This window comes from Anomaloglossus baeobatrachus, chromosome 2 (assembly GCF_048569485.1).
Source record: "Anomaloglossus baeobatrachus isolate aAnoBae1 chromosome 2, aAnoBae1.hap1, whole genome shotgun sequence".
Taxonomy (NCBI): domain Eukaryota; kingdom Metazoa; phylum Chordata; class Amphibia; order Anura; family Aromobatidae; genus Anomaloglossus; species Anomaloglossus baeobatrachus.
The window spans coordinates 299769497-299788756 of NC_134354.1; the positions used below are offsets into that span (position 1 = coordinate 299769497).

Here is a 19260-nt window from a genome sequence, read left to right on the forward strand (position 1 = left end):
ACTTCCAGAGCCGTTTATTAGCCTCACGCATGTGCACTGTTTTCCTCGCTCACCGGTGTCTGTGAATTGTTGCAGTCAGACGCACCCCCAGCCTGTGTGACAGCGTTTGCCTGCAACCAGTCTTAGGCGCTGTCTGTGGGTCTATATCATACAGTAAAAATAAATAAAATATGTGGCATAGGGTCTCCCCATATTATGATACCCAGCACAGAGAAAGCATATGGCTAAAGGATGCAGCCCCCAGCTGTGCACTTATGTTGGCTGTGTATCAAAATAAGAGGCACCGTATGCGACTTTTTTTTATTATTTAAATAAACTATTAAAAAAACATCATGCAGTCCCCCCAATTTTGATACCCAGGCATGACAAAGCCGGACAACTGGAGGCTGGTATTCTCAGGCTGGGGAGACTCATGCTTATTGGGCCGCCCCCCAGCCTACAAATAGCAGCCTGAAGCTGCCCAATATGCCATATCCATTAGATGTGACAATCCCAGCACTTTACCCGCCTCTTCCCGATTGCCCTGGTGCGGTGGCAATCAGGGTAGTAAGGGGTTAGTAATAGCCCTCAGCTGCCACTGAGCCCTAGATTAGTAATGGGGAGGGTCTATGAGACCCCCCATTACTAATCTGTAACTGAAAGTAAATAAACACAAACATGGCGCCCACCTTTCTTCATTACAGCTGCTGCAATACGCGCTTTCCATGTCCATTGATCCGGACCCCCAGCCACTCTCCGCACAGGTAATTCAAATTAACTCATTGTTACTTGGCATATGTACCCTCCCTTTTTTGTCAGCTGAGCACACACTTGCCCTGAGGAAGCCGCTGCTGCGGCGATACGCGTGGGTCTTCCCACGGTTTTCTTGTTCCCCCTCCACCCTCCCTTCCCCTTCCTTTTCAGCTGCAGCACTTGCTGCTATTCTGCCTGCTTGGGCTACTGCATCTATGGAGCATTGCTTTTTTTCTTATGGATATAATTGTTGTTTATTTCTGATGCTCCTTATTAGGATATGTTGATCCTTATGGTGATCCCTATGGTGTTGCTGTGAACCATTCAGGTACTATATGTGTACAGGATAATATCCTGTCGCGGGCATCAGTTAATGGGTCTTTCACTATGGTACATATGGACAATTGATTGTACTAATGCTGATTATCGCTTTCTATACACTCTTTAAATACATGTGCGTTCCTTTTCCATAATTATAGCACAACTGTTCTGTCCATATTTTGTATATTGCAGGCGGTGCAGGGGGTTTCTTGCTGTGTCATTGTGTGTGTCATGTTCTTAGTGTTTTTATCCTTGTTGCTACAATAAAGGTTTGCCTTTTATACTATATTATTGTGGTTGTGCTCCCCATTCCTTATGCAGTTCTTTTGCTATGTTGTTCCTAGGTTTTTTGCTGCATGGGTGAGCACCCAATTATTTACAGATATCTTGGTGGTGCACCCACCCTTGTCTTTTACCAAGCACAGAGAAAGCATATGGCTACAGGATGCAGCCTCCAGCTGTGCACTTATGTTGGCTGTGTATCAAAATAAGAGGCACCGCCTGCGACTTTTTTTTATTATTTAAATAAAGTATTAAAAAAACATCATGCAAGTGCCCTGTTATGATCCAGAACAATGGAAGACCACCATAAATCATTGGTAAAAGTTGACAAGAGCATTGGCAACTAATCTAGCCGCCATCCCCTTACTAACCATCAACACTAGAAGTAGCCGAGGGGTGAACTAACATCCTGTGCACCGCGAACCCAGCCGGAGAACTAGCTATCCTAAAAGAAGGAAAGATGAATAACTCTCTGCCTCAGAAAATAGACAAAGAATAGCAAGCCCCCCCCCACATTCAAAGACAGCGGTGATATAGGAAAACACAATACACAGATAGATGATAGGACTAGCAAAAGGTGAGGCCCTACTGACTAAATAGGACAGGATAGGAAAGAGACTGATGGTGGCCAGAGAAAAACCCTGCAAAAATCCAAAAACCTGATAGTACAAAAAGCCCTCAGATCGCTAGATCTGAACTCCGTCCTGTACCAAGCTCTCTTGTCATTGGTTCATACCAATGAACAGAAAGCAGGAACCATTAAAAATTCAAGAAGCAACAAACACATGGACTAATAGGAGCAATACTCCAAACATAGCTGCAGAGAGCTTCCCAGCTAAGCAACTGAGAGGGAAGATCCCTGCATGCAAATAAACTGACAAGAACCACAGTAAATGACAAACTCAGATAAGATAAAAAGAACCAAACAACAAATAAAGAGCCAAGCACTTATCTGGGGTAGATGTGGTCTGGAGCAGGATGAAGCAGGCTGGTGAACAAAGAACAACTGACATCCATCATAGCCTGCTAGCAGACCAGGGTTTAAATAGGCAGAGAGTTAGCAATGGAAACGCCCATTGCTCAACACACCTGGTCTCTGTCCAAACCATTCCTGGCCACAAGAGGGAGCCTCACAGCAGCAAAAGCATAACTGACATTCACAACAGTCCCCCCAATTTTGATACCCAGGCATGAGAAAGCCTGACAACTGGAGGCTGGTATTCTCTGGCTGGGGAGACTCATGCTTATTGGGCTGCCCCCCAGCCTACAAATAGCAGCCTGCAGCTGCCTAATATTGCCATATCCATTAGATGTGACAATCCCAGCACTGTACTCGCCTCTTCCTGATTGCCCTGGTGCGGTGGCAATCAGGGTAGTAAGGGGTTAGTAATAGCCCACAGCTGCCACTGAGCCCTAGATTAGTAATGGGGAGGGTCTATGAGACCCCCATTACTAATCTGTAACGAAAAGTAAAAAAACACAAACATCAAAAAAATCCTTTATTTGAAATAAAATACAAAAAAACACCCTCTTTCACCACTTTATTAACCCCCAAAACACCCCTGCAGGTCTGTCGTAATCCACACGAAGTCCCACGACGATTCCAGTCTGCTACATATCTAAAGTCACAGCGCATGATCATGGAACATGATTGTCTGCTGCAGACTTCAGGCAGAGACTAAGCTGCGCAATCTGTGGTGACTCAGGTTATTGGCAGTCACAGCTGGAGGTTACCATAGTCCTCCACCTGTGACCGCAGGTAAACTGACCTCAGGTGACCTCAGTAAAGTCAGTTACCTCACCTAAGGCTCACAGACCTGTATCTCCTGGCAGAAAACCGCATTTTTTGCCATTTTTTGAGATGTAGTTTTGGTGCTGAAAATTATACATCATATTCCTGCACCCAATCTACACATTCTGGCAAAAATTTGTATCACTACAGCATGATACCACATGCAGTTTTGATGTGTTTTTTTTGCCAAGAGGTGTAGATTGGGTGCACGAATATATTGTGAAAATGTCATCACAAAATCTATATTTCTTGACCCAAAAATGAAAAAAAAAAGGTAGTCTTCTGCCACGAGGTGCAAGTTTGATGCTGAAATGTCTGCAAATACACTTCCTCTCTTAAGTGTTGAATAATAGTTTTCCTGGCACATCTCCTTTTAACTTTCCAAGGCCCACTAGAAAATCTATAAAATTTAGGAGAACCCTTTGTTTAGCAATCATTTTGAACCACAAATACATGGGGCATATTGCACATCAGTATTAAAACATCTATCTATTATAGTTTTTGTTGTTTGTGCTCCACTCCTAGTTTTCATTTACAAATACAGATGCCAATACTATTGGGAATACTGCAGTGTGGAAGTGACCTAATGGGCGAGAAAAGAAAACTAAATAGAAAACTGTACTTTCAACAAACTTTGCATAAATCAATACTACATGCAAATACAAGAAACTTGGTAATGTGTCTTAACAGAGAATGTGGCTTCTTTCTTCTCATCCACTCTGAAAAAAACAGCTTAACTCCTTATTGCTCAAGACAAAACAAACTACGGACACCCTAAGGTGCCATATTAAATGGGCTGGCATACTCCATGGAGAGGGGAGGGGGAAGAGGAGTGAGAACAGAGGGAGACACAAAAAGATCTTGCTGAGCTTTCTAACAAGTCTTTCACCTCACCCCAAAGCTGGATTCACATCTATACTGATCAATACTGCTGTATAATGTCCTCCATTCTGATGCTGCTTCTCTCCATGTACTAAATAAGGAATGAAGAGCAGAAATCAATCAGCTTCTATGAGGATGTAAGCTCTCACATGGACCGAGGAGAATCATTGGATGTCATTTATCTCGACTTCGGTAAAGCATTTGACACTGTCCCACATAAAAGACTGCTAAGTAAAATGAGAAAGCTTGGGCTCGGGGAAAATGTGTGTAGATGGGTAGGTAGCTGGCTTAGTGGTAGAAAACAAAGAGTGGTTATTAATGGTGCATACTCAGATTGGGCCAGGGTTACTAGTGGGGTGCCACAGGGGTCTGTATTGGGCCCCCTACTATTTAATATATTTATTAATGATCTGGTGGATGGTTTACAGAGTAAAATATCAGTATTTGCAGATGATACAAAACTATGTAAGGTAGTTAACACAAAGGAGGACAGTTTGCAATTACAGATGGACTTGAGTAAATTGGAGAATTGGGCTGAAAAATGGCAAATGAGGTTTAACACAGATAAGTGTAAGGTTATGCACATGGGAAGGAGAAACAGATGCTACGATTACTTACTAAATGGGAAACTGCTGGGGAAATCAGACATGGAAAAAGACTTAGGCATCTTAGTGAATAAGAATCTAAATTGGAGTGCCCAGTGTCAGGCAGCAGCCACCAAAGCAAATAGGGTGATGGGATGCATTAGAAGAGGTCTGGGGGCACGAGATGAAAACATCATTCTCCCTCTGTACAAATCACTAGTCAGACCACACTTGGAGTATTGTGTGCAATTTTGGGCGCCGGTGCTGAAGAAAGACATTACTGAACTTGAAAGGGTTCAGAGGCGGGCTACTAAAATAATAAATGGAATGGGTGCATTACAATACACGGAAAGGTTATCAAAATTAGGTCTATTTACTCTAGAAAAGAGAAGACTTAGGGGAGACCTAATAAATATGTACAAATATATCAGAGGGCCATATAGAGATCTCTCCCATGATCTGTTTGTACCAAGGACTATGACAAGAACAAGGGGGCATTCTTTTCGATTGGAGGAAAGAAAATTCCTACATCAGCATAGAAGAGGGTTCTTCACGGTAAGAGCAGTGAGGCTCTGGAACTCTCTTCCTGAGGAAGTGGTGATGGCCAACTCACTGAATGAATTTAAGAGAGGAATGGATGCATTTCTTGTTAGCAAAAGTATAGAAGGTTATAAATAGCATAATCTTACAGGTAGATAGAAGAGCGACCAAGATTATTAGAGGAATGGGTGGGCTGCAATACCAAGACAGGTTATTAAACTTGGGGTTAGTTAGTTAGGAAAAACAAAGGCTTAGGGGGATCTAATCACAATGTATAAATATATGAGGGGACAGTACAGAGACCTTTCCAAAGATCTCTTTACACCTAGGCCTGCGACTGGAACACGGGGGCATCCGCTACGTCTTGAGGAAAGAATGTTTAATCATAATCACAGATGAGGACTCTTTACTGTACGAGCAGTGAGACTATGAAGCTCTCTGCCGTATGATGTTGTATTGAGGGATTCACAAGTAAAATTTAAGCAGAGCCTGATCGCATTAATTGAAAAATATAATATTACCAGTTATGTATATTGGATTTTATGACAGGGTGTTGATCCAGGGAACTAGTCTGATTGCCGTATGTGGAGTCAGGAAGGAATTTTTTTCCCCATTGGAGCTTATTTGACACATTGGGGTTTTTTTGCCTTCCTCTGGATCAACATGTTAGGCTACAGGTTGAACTAGATGGACTTAGAGTCTCCCTTCAACCTTAAAAACTATGAAACTATGAAACTATGAATCTCTATGTGCTAGAATCTGTATGAAATTGCAGAAATTACTGTCCTCCCACCATCTCCATTACGAATTAAGAGAAGCTATAGAGAGGAAAACTAGTTCAAATACAGCATACAAGTGAACTAATGGCCAAAGTACAGTTTACGTTTCACAATTATTTACCTCTGTCCATCAAAAAGTTCTTCATTACTGACTGTGATATGCTTTTTAGTAAAGATAGAATATTTTTAAGATTATGTTAATTCTTATTATAAACATTTGCTATGTAAGCAGTGTCTGCTGTCCATTTGTAGGAAAATACCTGACTTAACCATTTATACCAGTTCACATAGGTCTTTAGTTTAAAAGAGAGAGTGCATTTAATTCTCATCGTCACCAGTGAAGGGTCACATGGCTTCAGGTAAATGTATGTTACACCTAGACAATGATTACAAGCTGACATTCCTATTGTAATAGTCTTGTATTATAAATCTTATCCAGAAGTACTGGACAAACCTTTCACCAGACTATCAAGATTCTGTCAAGTTGTCACTAAAGGTACCGTCACACTAAGCAACTTACCAGCGATCCCAACAACGATAGGGATCGCTGGTAAGTTGCTAGGAGGTTGCTGGTGAGATGTCACACTGCAACGCTCCAGCGATCCCACCAGCAACCTGACCTGGCAGGGATCGCTGGAGCGTCGCTACACAAGTTGCTGGTGAGCTCACCAGCAACCAGTGACAAGCCCCCAGCGCCGCGTGGAAGATGCTGCGCTTGGTAACTAAGGTAAATATCGGGTAACCAACCCGATATTTACCTTGGTTACCACCGCACGTGCAGAGAGCAGGGAGCAGCGCACACTGAGCGCTGGCTCCCTGCTCTCCTAGTTACAGCACACATCGGGTTAATTAACCCGATGTGTGCTGCAGCTAAATGTGCACAGAGCAGGGAGCAGCGCACAATGCTTAGCGCTGGCTCCTTGCTCTCCTAGTTACAGCACACATCGGGTTAATTAACCCGATGTGTGCTGCAGCTAAATGTGCACAGAGCAGGGAGCAGCGCACACTGCTTAGCGCTGGCTCCTTGCTCTCCTAGTTACAGCACACATCGGGTTAATTAACCCGATGTGTGCTGCAGCTACATGTGCACAGAGCAGGAGCCGGCAGCACAGGCAGTGAGAGCGGCGGAGGCTGGTATCAAAGGTAAATATCGGGTAACCAAGGACAGGGCTTCTTGGTTACCCGATGTTTACATTGGTTACCAGCCTCCGCAGAAGCTGGCTCCTGCTGCCTGCACATTTAGTTGTTGCTGTCTCGCTGTCACACACAGCGATCTGTGCTTCACAGCAGGACAGCAACAACTAAAAAATGGCCCAGGACATTCAGCAACAACCAACGACCTCACAGCAGGGGCCAGGTTATTGCTGGATGTCACACACAGCAACATCGCTAGCAACGTCACAAAAGTTGTTCGTTAGCAGCGATGTTGCTAGCGATGTTGCTTAGTGTGACGGGGCCTTAAAGCTAATGGCACTTAGTTTAATCTGAAGAAAGCTTGAGGGTAACTCTATGAATTGCACTTACTACTGAATTAAATGTGTGTGAAATGCCACAAATTAGTGACATTTCCAACATGCGTAAAAAATATTTCTAATATTTATTTCTCTCTAGAAATGTCAAAGCCTGACTGATTTCAGCGCTTCCTGAGGCAGCAATGTATAATGATATGCATATAAAGAATGCAGATTAGGAAAATGGCCTCATTGTAGCACAGATAGTTAGACCATTTAGTATAAACCAGTGATTAGGAAAAAGTGTTACATTCTCTGGCCTAATTTACTTTGTGGGTCTGCCGCCATATGTTCAGTGTCTCACTGTAGGCGGCACTTAATGTACTAATTGCTCCACTTATATAGAAGTGGGAGCAAAGAGGAAACAAGGAAACCATGGAATGAGAAGGCAGAGGCAACTTTATCCCTGCTTCCATAAGTTACTGGCTCCAGATTTACATTGTCAAGTAGGGATTTTCAATAAATAACCTGTCAAACTATGCAACGTATTGGATTCCAGAATTATTTTAGTTAATACTGGTTATTATGGTATATTTTATACCAATATTATATTGATAATTGATGGATAATTTTGAAATGTCTGTTTCTGAAATTTCATAGGTTTGTTTAATTGAAATACTATGTCCCAAGAATGACAAAAGTATTTTAGGAGTGATACCTTTATAGGCTAACCAGAAAAATTATATTAGCAAGCTTTCAGAGCACACAGACTCCTTCTTCAGGCAAATTACAAATGAATTACTGAGACCAAACACAACTTTTAAATGAATGTTACAACCGGACATGGGAAAGATGATGCCTCCTAAAAGATAAGCCAAGGAAATCAAATTAAGTTTTTTCTTAGAAATGCAGATGAGTTGGTAGTGGTCTGTTAGGTTTTTTTAAAAATTAGCTCTGCTTTAACTCCTTCATGACATGGCAATTTCCTCCACTTCTTCCAAGAGTTATAACTTTGTTATTATTTTCTGTCATTATAGCCATATCAGGTCTTGTGTTTTTGCAGGATGAATTGTACTTTTGATTGACACCACATATTGTACTGAAAATACGGGAAAAAAATTCCAAGTGCATTGAAATTGCAAAAAAAAGTGGAATTCCACAATTGTTTTCGGGGTTTGTATTTACCAGGTTCACTATACAGTTAGAATGACCTGGTACTATGATTCCCCAGGTTAGTACAATTACGCAGATACCAGACTTGTATAGTCAGTTTTTTTTAATATAAGTGGTGAAAAAAATTTAGAAATTTAAAAAATTAAACATAAATTTTTGCATTTGTTGCCATTTTCCGAAACCCATAAACTTTACTTTTTCCGGGATATGGACTGTGTTTGGGTTATATTTTGCACCCTGAGCTGAGCTTTTTACTGATATCATTATGGGGTAGATATGATGTTTTGATCGCCTCTTATTGCATTTTATTGTAATGTTGCAGCTGCCAAAAAACACAATTCATAATTTTATTTTTTTCTAGTTATGCTGTTTACTGATTGGATTAATTTATTTAATACATTTCTAAATGCAACAGCATTTAACAGGTTAACAGCCGCAGAAGGATGTCTGTTTCACCCGCTGCAGCTGTTAAAGACACATGTTGGCTGACTAAATCAGTGTTATCTGCTGGGAAAGACACAGGCTCAGTGTGGGAGGCCACATCAAAGTCAGGGACAGGACATGTGATGTACATTTACGTCAAATGTTGTGAATGGGTTAATGCTATTTTGGAAAATTTAATTTATTATTTACCAAGTGGTTAAACAAAATTGTTGTTTATCATTTATTGTTTAACATTGAACATGTCTGCAATAAAAATGTTGTCTTCCAGTGTGTGTCTATGCAGCTTCCCCGGTGACTCTCCGAACATTATTCATCACTCGGGAAGCTGCACTAAAGACTGTCTAAATGTCACACATACTAATAATACTCTTATCTGCTTGTAAAATGTGAATCTTATACACTTCTGCAGGACTGGAGAGAGATAAGTTTGACAATAAGACCGTGTCCTTTGAGGAGCACATTAAGGAAGAGCACAATATCTGGAATTATCTGTACTTCATCGTGTTGGTGAGAGTGAAGAACAAGACAGATTACACAGGGCCGGAGAGCTATGTGGCACAGATGATAAAGGTCAGCTTCATCACTGAAAACGCTCCTGGTACTGGGAGCTGTGATTGCGGCATTAATGAGCATTATCCACTAGTAGTTTCCATATATATATATAAAAAAATATATAAAAAAAAAAAATATATATATATATATATATATATATATATATAAATATATAGTACAGACCAAAAGTTTGGACACACTTCTCATTCAAAGAGTTTTCTTTATTTTCAAGACTCTGAAAATTGTAGATTCACATTGAAGGCATCAAAACTATTAATTAAAACATGTGGAATGAAATACTTAAAAAAGTTTGAAACAGCTAAAAATATGTCTTATATTCTAGGTTCTTCAAAGTAGCCACCTTTTGCTTTCATTACTGCTTTGCACACTCTTAGCATTCTCTTGATGTGCTTCAAGAGGTAGTCTTGAAGGAGTTACCAAAGATGCTTAGCATTTGTTGGCCCTTTTGCCCTCACTCTGCGGTCCAGCTCACCCCAAACCATCTCGATTGGGTTCAGGTCTGGTGATTGTGGAGGCCAGGTCATCTGGCGCAGCACCCCATCACTCTCCTTCTTAGTCAAATAGCCCTTACACAGCCTGGAGGTGTGTTTGGGGTCATTGTCCTGTTGGAAAATAAATGATGGTCCAACTAAACACAAACCGGATGGAATAGCACACCGCTGCAAGATGCTGTGGTAGGCATGCTGGTTCTGTATGCCTTCAATTTTGAATAAATCCCCAAAAGTGTCACCAGCAAAGCACCCCCACATCATCACACCTCCTCCTCCATGCTTCATGGTGGGAACCAGCCATGTAGAGTCCATCCATTCACCTTTTCTACAAAGACACGGTGGTTGGATCCAAAGATCTCAAATTTGGACTCATCAGACCAAAGCACAGATTTCCACTCGTCTAATGTCCATTCCTTGTATTCTTTAGCCCAAACAAGTCTCTTCTGCTTGTTGCCTGTCCTTAGCAGTGGTTTCCAAACAGCTATTATACTATGAAAGCCTGCTGCACAGTCTCCTCTTAACAGTTGTTCTAGAGATGAGAAGGTGTGTCCAAAGGTTTGGTCTGTACTGTACATATATTATTTTTTATTTTTTTCCATTATCACACTTTACAAAAATGTAAATAATGTATCTGTTTATGACTATCCATTAGATATTAGATAACTGAATTGATATGAGAAGTATCAGTCTTACATAGAAAAGCAGTTAGAAAGCATATTTAGAAGTGAAATTAAAGGAGTTGTCCGACATAAACTCCACATTTTTTTAAACTAATCTGTGCTGTATTGTCATATAAAACATCCCTACATTATTTTTGTTTTCTAACTTTTGTTCCTCTTGAATTATCCCTTTATTCTCTGCAGACACTTTATTTACCTGCAGCTCAACCAAACATAAAATCTTCCTATGCCAAACCTCATGTTACCGCCCGGCCTCACTGTCCAGCCCACCTTCTGCCTGCCCTCTGCACACTCATTGGCTGTCAGTATTCTGCCCCAGCACTGACCTCTCATCACTACAGCATTGGAAATAACAGCCCCACATAGGACTCTGCACCCCACCACATAGAACTCTGCAGGCCCCACCACATAGAGCTCTGCAGCCCCCACCACAGAGGGCTCGGCACCCTTCCACATGGTGCTCTGCACCCCCCTGGTGCTCTGCACCCCCCTAAACATGGCACTTTGCACCCCCCCACATTGGGCTCTGAACCCCTCACACACATTTCTCTGACCACCCCCATGGCGCTCTGCACCCCCCACACACACACAGATCGCTCTGCACGCTACCACACACACATCGCTCTGTACCCCCCCACACACATCGCTCTGCACCCCCCACACACATTGCTATGCAGCCCATTATAGCTCCCACCGTGTAGGGAATAAATACTCACCTTTCTTCGGTCCCCACCCCTGCTCCTCGTTCACCCACTGTCTGTGCTTTGGCTATATCAGCACAGTAGTGACGTCACCGCTGTACTGAACCGTCAGAGAGCACAGACAGCGGGACAGTCATGAGAAGCAGCGCAGGGCTGCCTCTCATCAGTGCTTTCAAATGTATTGGCATCTGTGATGCCGATACATTTGAACTTGTGATCCTGAGCAGGGGGCCCGGTGCTGGCAGTGACACCATGGGCATCTGCCGCCAGGCCCCTCCCTCCAGCTCATGGGCCCCACAGCAGTGACTGGGAGGTTGCGGGGAGAGTACAGAGTGTAGGCAGGGCACTCCGGCGCATTTTACCTGCCCAGCAGGGCGGCCACATGACGTCGGCTGGGATGCTCATCGACAAGGCGAGCATAAGCGCCTTCCCCTGTTGACGTTACATCAGAGGAAGCAGAAAAATCCCGGCAGGAGCGGTCACATAAGAGGAGAGGGGCTGACAGCAGGGCAGGTAGGTAGTCACTATCTACTAACCTGCCCCAATGTAGCCCAAAAGTGAAATAATAAAAAAATAGCAAAATAACCCGGATAACCCCTTTAAAGTAAAAAGAGTTAAACAGAACAAAATGAAGACATGGTGATGGTGTACCCCTATGTTGGAAGATGACAGGAAAACCTATATAAGACACTAATCTTCTTTCATCTTATGGTACTGATGTTCTTTGCCCCAAATTCTTCAAAATGGCACAGTTGGTCCATGAATTTGGCGAAAAATAAAAAATACTCTTTACATTTGTCTTTAACCAGTTGTTGCAACCTTTCTTTAAATCTTTTTCAAAGTTTCAAAAAAGCTTCAAATGAAAAACTCCTCTAGAAACCTCACTCCACAAAAAGAAAGAAGTGAAATGTGCCAAAAAGTGCGACATTTGGTAAAAGCCACATTATACAGTATGAAGCAGTCTAAAACATCTAGATATGCAAAGTTGTCACGGAAAAAAAAAAGACAAATGACAACTTAAAAAGTGGCACAACACATATACATAATAAGGTACAAATACTAAAGCACTAAAAAAGGAGTAAATTAGCCTCCATACTAACCATTAGGAACCATTGGCCAATAAATAAGAACAAATATGTGCATTAATTTTAATTACTCAGGTATCATTTTATGCTGACAAGGTTAACATTGACTATTCTCATTCTGATAATCAAGTCAGTATTATCCTTGAACAGCCTAGTCTTGATGGGAAAGACCAAACTAACCTTGAATGTGATTGCTTTCTACGTCATTCTTACAAAAACCTATTTTCTGTAAGACAGAGAAATATACTGTAAATGTATATACAGTCATATGAAAAAGTTTGGGCACCCCTATTAATGTTAACCTTTTTTCTTTATAATAATTTGGGTTTTTGCAACAGCTATTTCAGTTTCATATATCTAAGAACTGATGGACTCAGTAATATTTCTGGATTGAAATGAGGCTTATTGTAGAGAACAGAAAATGTGCAATCCGCATTTAAACAAAATTTGACTGGTGCAAAAGTATGGGCACCTCAACATAAAAGTGACATTAATATTTTGTAGATCTTCCTTTTGCAAAAATAACAGCCTCTAGTCGCTTCCTATAGCTTGGATGAAGGTATATTTGACCATTCCTGTTTACAAAACAATTCCAGTTCAGTTAAGTTTGATGGTGGCCGAGCATGGACAGCACGCTTCAAATCATCCCACAGATTTTCAATGATATTCAGGTCTGGGGACTGGGATAACCATTCCAGAACATTGTAATTGTTCCTCTGCATGAATGCCTGAGTAGATTTGGAGCGGTGTTTTGGATCATTGTCTTGCTGAAATATCCATCCCCTGCGTAACTTCAACTTCGTCACTGATTCTTGCACATTATTGTCAAGAATCTGCTGATACTGAGTTGAATCCATGCGACCCTCAACTTTAACCAGATTCCCGGTGCCGACATTGGCCACACAGCCCCAAAGCATAATGGAACCTCCATCAAATTTTACTGTGGGTAGCAAGTGCTTTTCTTGGAATGCCGTGTTTTTTTGCCTCCATGCATAACGCCTTTTTGTATGACCAAACAACTTAATCATTGTTTCATCAGTCCACAGGACCTTCTTCCAAAGTGTAACTGGCTTGTCCAAATGTGCTTTTGCATACCTCAGGCGACTCTGCTTGTGGCGTGCTTGCAGAAACAGCTTCTTTCACATCACTCTCCCATACAGCTTCTCCTTGTGCAACGTGCGCTGTATTGTTGACCGATGCACATTGACACAATCTGTAGCAAGATGAAGCTGCAGGTCTTTGGAGGTGGTCTGTGGATTGTCCTTGACTGTTCTCACCATTCTTCTTCTCTGCCTTTCTGATATTTTTCTTGGCCTGCCACGTCTGGGCTTAACTTGAACTGTACCTGTGTTCTTCCATTTCCTTACTATGTTCCTCACAGTGGAAACTGACAGTTTCAATCTCTGAGACAACTTTTTGTATCCTTCCCCTGAACAACTATGTTGAATAATCTTTGTTTTCACATCATTTGAGAGTTGCATTGAGGAGCCCATGATGCCACTCTTCATAGAAGATTCAAATAGGAGAACAACTTGCAAGTGGCCACCTTAAATACCTTTTCTCATGATTGGGTACACCTGCCTATGAAGTTCAAAGCTCAATGAGGTTACAAAACCAATTTAGTGCTTTAGTAAGTCAGTAAAAAGTAGTTAGGAGTGTTCAAATCAACAAATTGATAAGGGTGCCCATACTTTTGCATCGGTCAAATTTTGTTTAAATGCGGATTGCACATTTTCTATTAGTACAATAAACCTCATTTCAATCCAGAAATATTACTCAGTCCATCAGTTATTAGATATATGAAACAGAAATAGCTGTTGCAAAAACCCAATTTGTTATAAAGAAAAAAGGTTAACATTAATAGGGGTGCCCAAACTTTTTCATATGACTGTAGTAAAAAAATAAACCAGAAAAATTGTATAGACTAGGGTACCTTATCTTGGTGGTGGCTATTCAATCAGGTAGTGAGGAACAGGGAGGGTGAGCCGTCGTGGAATGGAGGGCACCACAAATCTAGGGTGCTTAAAGCCCCATTGGTAGGTAGGACACAGATCAGGGATAGATATAACCCTTCCTGGTCCATATTATCAATATTTCATCTATACCACCCTCATACCCCTCTATAATTTTCCTACACCTGGCCACTCAGTGTACACTTTCACACTACATGCACTTATGTGTGTTTGTTGTTTTGTTTGATTGAAAATCTTTTAATTGATAATTAATAAAGTTACTATTTTTATGGGTATTAATTTCTGGTCTGTAAATGTATATAGTAATAAGAATATGATAGAACAATTGATTAGTTCACCAAATCAGCATGATCATTTACTGACTAGTTTTTCTATACTCCTTATCATTATACAAGTTCATAAAAATTCCTTTTTAGCATTGCATTTCTCCACTTGCAATTTTCTCTGTTATTTTTCATTTACAGAATTCAGCAACTAGCACAAGTCCAATTCGGTCTCACATTCTCTAAAATTCAATATAGATTGAAACACTTCATAAATGTATTCTTCAAATAGAAATATTTGTATCCAGGAAAGTGCAGAAATACAGCCCAGCAAGGATATATACAAAATGTAGCTCACTTTTGGTGCAAGCATGCTTGAAGAAGGAGGTATTGTCCCCAAAACTTTGCATCGGTGTGCGGGTGCCTTGTTTCTCCTTGCATTGTCTCAGCATGTAAGAGTCTCTCCTCTGCATCTACACACCAATGTCTAACGTAGCAGTATGCACCAAAAGTGAACTACCTTTTTGTGTATATCCTTGCTGGACTGTATTTTTACAATATGCCACAATTGTAGAAAAAAAGACATGGACCGCACATCCAAAATCAGATATTGCTCCTCGAACTTAAAAACTGAACATGAGGTTCTTAGGGGTACTTTGCACACTACGACATCGCAGGAGCGATGTCGGTGGGGTAAAATCGAAAGTGACACACATCCGGCGTCGCTGTCGACATCGTAGTGTGTAAATCCTTTTTGATACGATTAACGAGCGCAAAAGCGTCAAAATCGTATCATCGGTGTAGCGTCGGTCATTTCCATAATTTCGGAAGGACCGATGTTACGATGCTGTTCCTTGTTCCTGCGGCAGCACACATCGCTGTGTGTGAAGCCGCAGGAGCGAGGAACATCTCCTTACCTGCGTCCCGGCTGCAATGAGGAAGGAAGGAGGTGGGCGGGATGTTTACGTCCCGCTCATCTCCGCCCCTCTGCTTTTATTGGCTGCCTGCCGTGTGATCTCGCTGTGACGCCGCACGACCCGCCCCCTTAGGAAGGAGGCGGGTCGCTGGCCAAAGCGATGTCGCAGGGCAGGTAAGTGCATGTGAAGCTGCCGTAGCGATAATGTTCGCTACGGCAGCTATCGCAAGAGATCGCAGCTGCGACGGGGGTGGGGACTATCGCGCTCGGCATCGCAGCAATCTGCTTGCGATGTCGTAGTGTGCAAAGTACCCCTTAGTTTAAGATTCTGATCAGATTAAATGAAGCCAACCTTTTAGATTTGGGAACTTCTGATAGGTTTGGTTTGCCATGACGCGGCAGTGAGAATATCAAATCAGAAAATGTTCTACTGTTGAAATCACGTTTTAGTGTTACATTTATTTTTTTATGCTGGTAATTAAAAACTAGAAGTCTTGCAATTTTCACACTTTTCACAAATTTTCTTGCAGTTCTCACACTGGCCACTGGGGCTATTCTATACTCCTGTTCTTTCAGGAAGCTAACGATAGACTGACTCAGCAGTAGACTGACTAAAGCTTGGCTCACACATAGCGACAACGACGTCGCTGTTACGTCACCATTTTCTGTGACGCAATAGCGACCTAGTAAGTCGCTGTTATGATCGCTACTTAGCTTTCAAACACAGCAGACGCAGCAGCGATCATAACAATACACGTCGCTGTGGAAGCTATGCTGCACTTGGTAACTAAGGTAAATATCGGGTAACCATTACCCGATATTTACCTTGGTTACCAGCGCACACGCTTAGCGCTGGCTCCCTGCTCTCCTAGCCAGGGTACACATTGGGTAATTAACACCCAATGTGTACTCCGTCTCCGGCTACGTGTGCAGGGAGCCGGCGCTAAGTGTTGTGCTCTCACGCTGCCAGTGCCGGCATCCTGCTCACGTAGCTGGAGTACACATCGGGTAATTAACCCGGGACGTCGCTGCTACGTCACAGGAAATGGTGACGTAGCAGCGACGTCGTTGTCGTCGTCGCTGTGTGTGACACCACCTTAAGACTCTTTCTTTTATGTTGAAACATCTGATGAGCAAACGTCACTGTGAAAGGAGGGAAAGCAAGGGGAACTGGGAATGGTGGATTGCATGACATTCATTATATATCTATATTATAGAAGTGCTACCTGTCAGTGTAAGGCTACTTGTCATAATAACGAGTCTACTGTACAAAAACAAAATCCTAGGAAATGCGAGTCGTATATATTTCTGATTGCAATTGTGAAGATTGCAAGATTTATACCGTATTTTTCGTTTTATAAGGCGCAGAGGATTATAAGACGCAACCCAAATATAGAGGTAAAAAAAAATTGGGTCCGTCTTATGCTCCAGTGGTGTCTTACCGTACGGGAGGCGATAGCAGTGGTAGAGCAGGGGTCACTGGAGGCAGGGGGGGGTGTTGGAGTAGGGCATTGCTGGCTGCGGTGTGGCCGGCTGTGCTGGCTGCTGTGTGGCTGGCTGTGCTGGCTACTGTGAGGGCAGCTGTGCTGGCTGCGGTGGGTCGCCTTTGCTGGCTGCTGTGTGGCCGGCTGGGCTGGCTGCTGTGTGGCTGGCTTTGCTGGCTGTGGTGTGGTTGACTGTGCTGGCTGAGGTGGGGGGCAGCTGTGCTGGCTGCGGTGGGGCCGGCTGTGCTTGCTGATGCGGCTCTGTCAGTGGTGCAATCTTCAAATAATGTCGCCTGGAATCTCTCAATGACAATTCAAGAGTTCCATCTGTGCATGCGCCACCTTCTGGCAGCATTATTTGAAGATCGCACTGCCGACAGAGCATTTCACCTGCAGCATCTCCCTCCTCCACACAGCGCCCACTGCAGCCAGCAGAACCCTTTACCACCGACAGAGCATCTCACCCGCACCAGCCCAGCCATGCACCACTGACAGAGCATCTCACCCGCCACAGCCAGCACAGCCCCGTACTGCCGACAGAGCATTTCAGCTAGCACAGCCCCATACCACTGACAGAGCATCTCACCTATGCCAGCACAGCCCCGCACTGCCGACAGAGCATCTCACCCGCCTCAGCCAGCACAGTCATGTACCACCGACAGAGCATCTCACCTGTGGCCAGCACAGCCCCGCATCACCGACAGAACATCCCACCTGCCACAACCAGCACAGCCCTGCACCGCCCTGCTCCATACAGAGCCCGCTGCAGCCAGCACAGTGCCCATTCTCCATTAAGCTACATTCGGATTTCAAGTTGCACCCCTCATTTTCCTCCCAAATGTTTGGGAGGAAAAGTGCATCTTATAATCCGAAAAATATGGTAATTATTTTTATTAATGTCTATGAAGCGCTGTGAAATATGATGGCGCTGTATAAGTAAAGTAAATAAATAAAAAATAAAAAAGTTACTAAACATTGTTAACAAGATACAATGAACAAAAAGCCACGATTTAAACATTATCAAACATACATTTGAAATGAAAACAATTGAACCCAGAATGTGGGTTATACATTCTCTTTAGCGCGTGGCATTGGTAACGCCTTTGCTACATGCACATTGTTACCGCTAGCAGTATGCCATTGGCGATTCTAAACAAGTAACACTTCCTGGGCACTTACACGCACTGTTAAATTGGAACTTCCGCATCTTGGAACAACTTTAGACACTTCTAAGTAATGTAAAAGGAATGAAAAAAATTCCATCTAGTTCAATCTATAATCATCAAAGGATTGAAAAGTATGAAGCACAGAAAGTGAGCACAATAGAGCTCTGCTGTGCTGTACTTTTTTTTGTTAGTAACAGGTTTTTTAAATTCGCCATATATTGTCTAAATCCCATTTTACACATTATACCATATTTTCTGAAAGTGCAGCCACCCACACAGCAATATCACAATCGAATCCTGCCAAGAGTGCCTGTATACAGGATGTCATTTGCAGAGTTGAGCCAGTGAGCTTTGTGGAATTTCAGCGTATAATTCGTCATTAAACAAATATGCCTGGTACAAACCTCTGCGTTTCATACGCTCCCTGTTCTGTCATACAGGAGTGCTGGAAAGTAGTGTACATTCTGGTTGCTGTCTGATTGTCCTAATAAATCATGTTGAATTGATAGAAATCAAAGAAAACCTTTATTTTTACAAACACACTCACAGCATAGAGAAATCATCGGAAACTGCTGTCCAACGCACAGTGACCTGTTAAGTATTAGAAATAATTGGACAGTGGCTACTGAAAAATAAGAGTACAAAAATTCAGTTTTATTTTCATTCAACTCAAGAATTACTCGAGTAGATAACAAATCATATGGGTGAAGCTTTAGTAATGTGTACATGATAGAGATGAGCAAATTGATTCCATGCAAATCAAATTTATGTTGAATTTCAGGAATTCGCTGAACCTGGTGAATTCTATTTACAAATCACTTTGCATAAGGCTGGAAACACATCTATGCGAGTAAAATCGGTCCGACTGGGCTGAAAAATACTCGGCTGATTTTAGTTCACGTTAGGTGCGAGTGCAATGCAACTGCGATGCTTTTTGCTCGCGTGTGT

General features: G+C 42.4%; 1 protein-coding gene across 2 annotated transcripts in view; it reads left to right on the top strand.

Moving 5' to 3' along the window:
* Positions 1 to 19260, top strand: part of ITPR3 (inositol 1,4,5-trisphosphate receptor type 3) — a 483832-nt gene that overhangs the window by 438476 nt on the left and 26096 nt on the right. For both annotated transcript variants that reach the window (XM_075335858.1, XM_075335859.1), the window contains one exon: positions 9390 to 9550. In XM_075335858.1, the coding sequence (XP_075191973.1) occupies positions 9390 to 9550 (161 nt within the window). The remainder of the gene's footprint in view (positions 1 to 9389; positions 9551 to 19260) is intronic.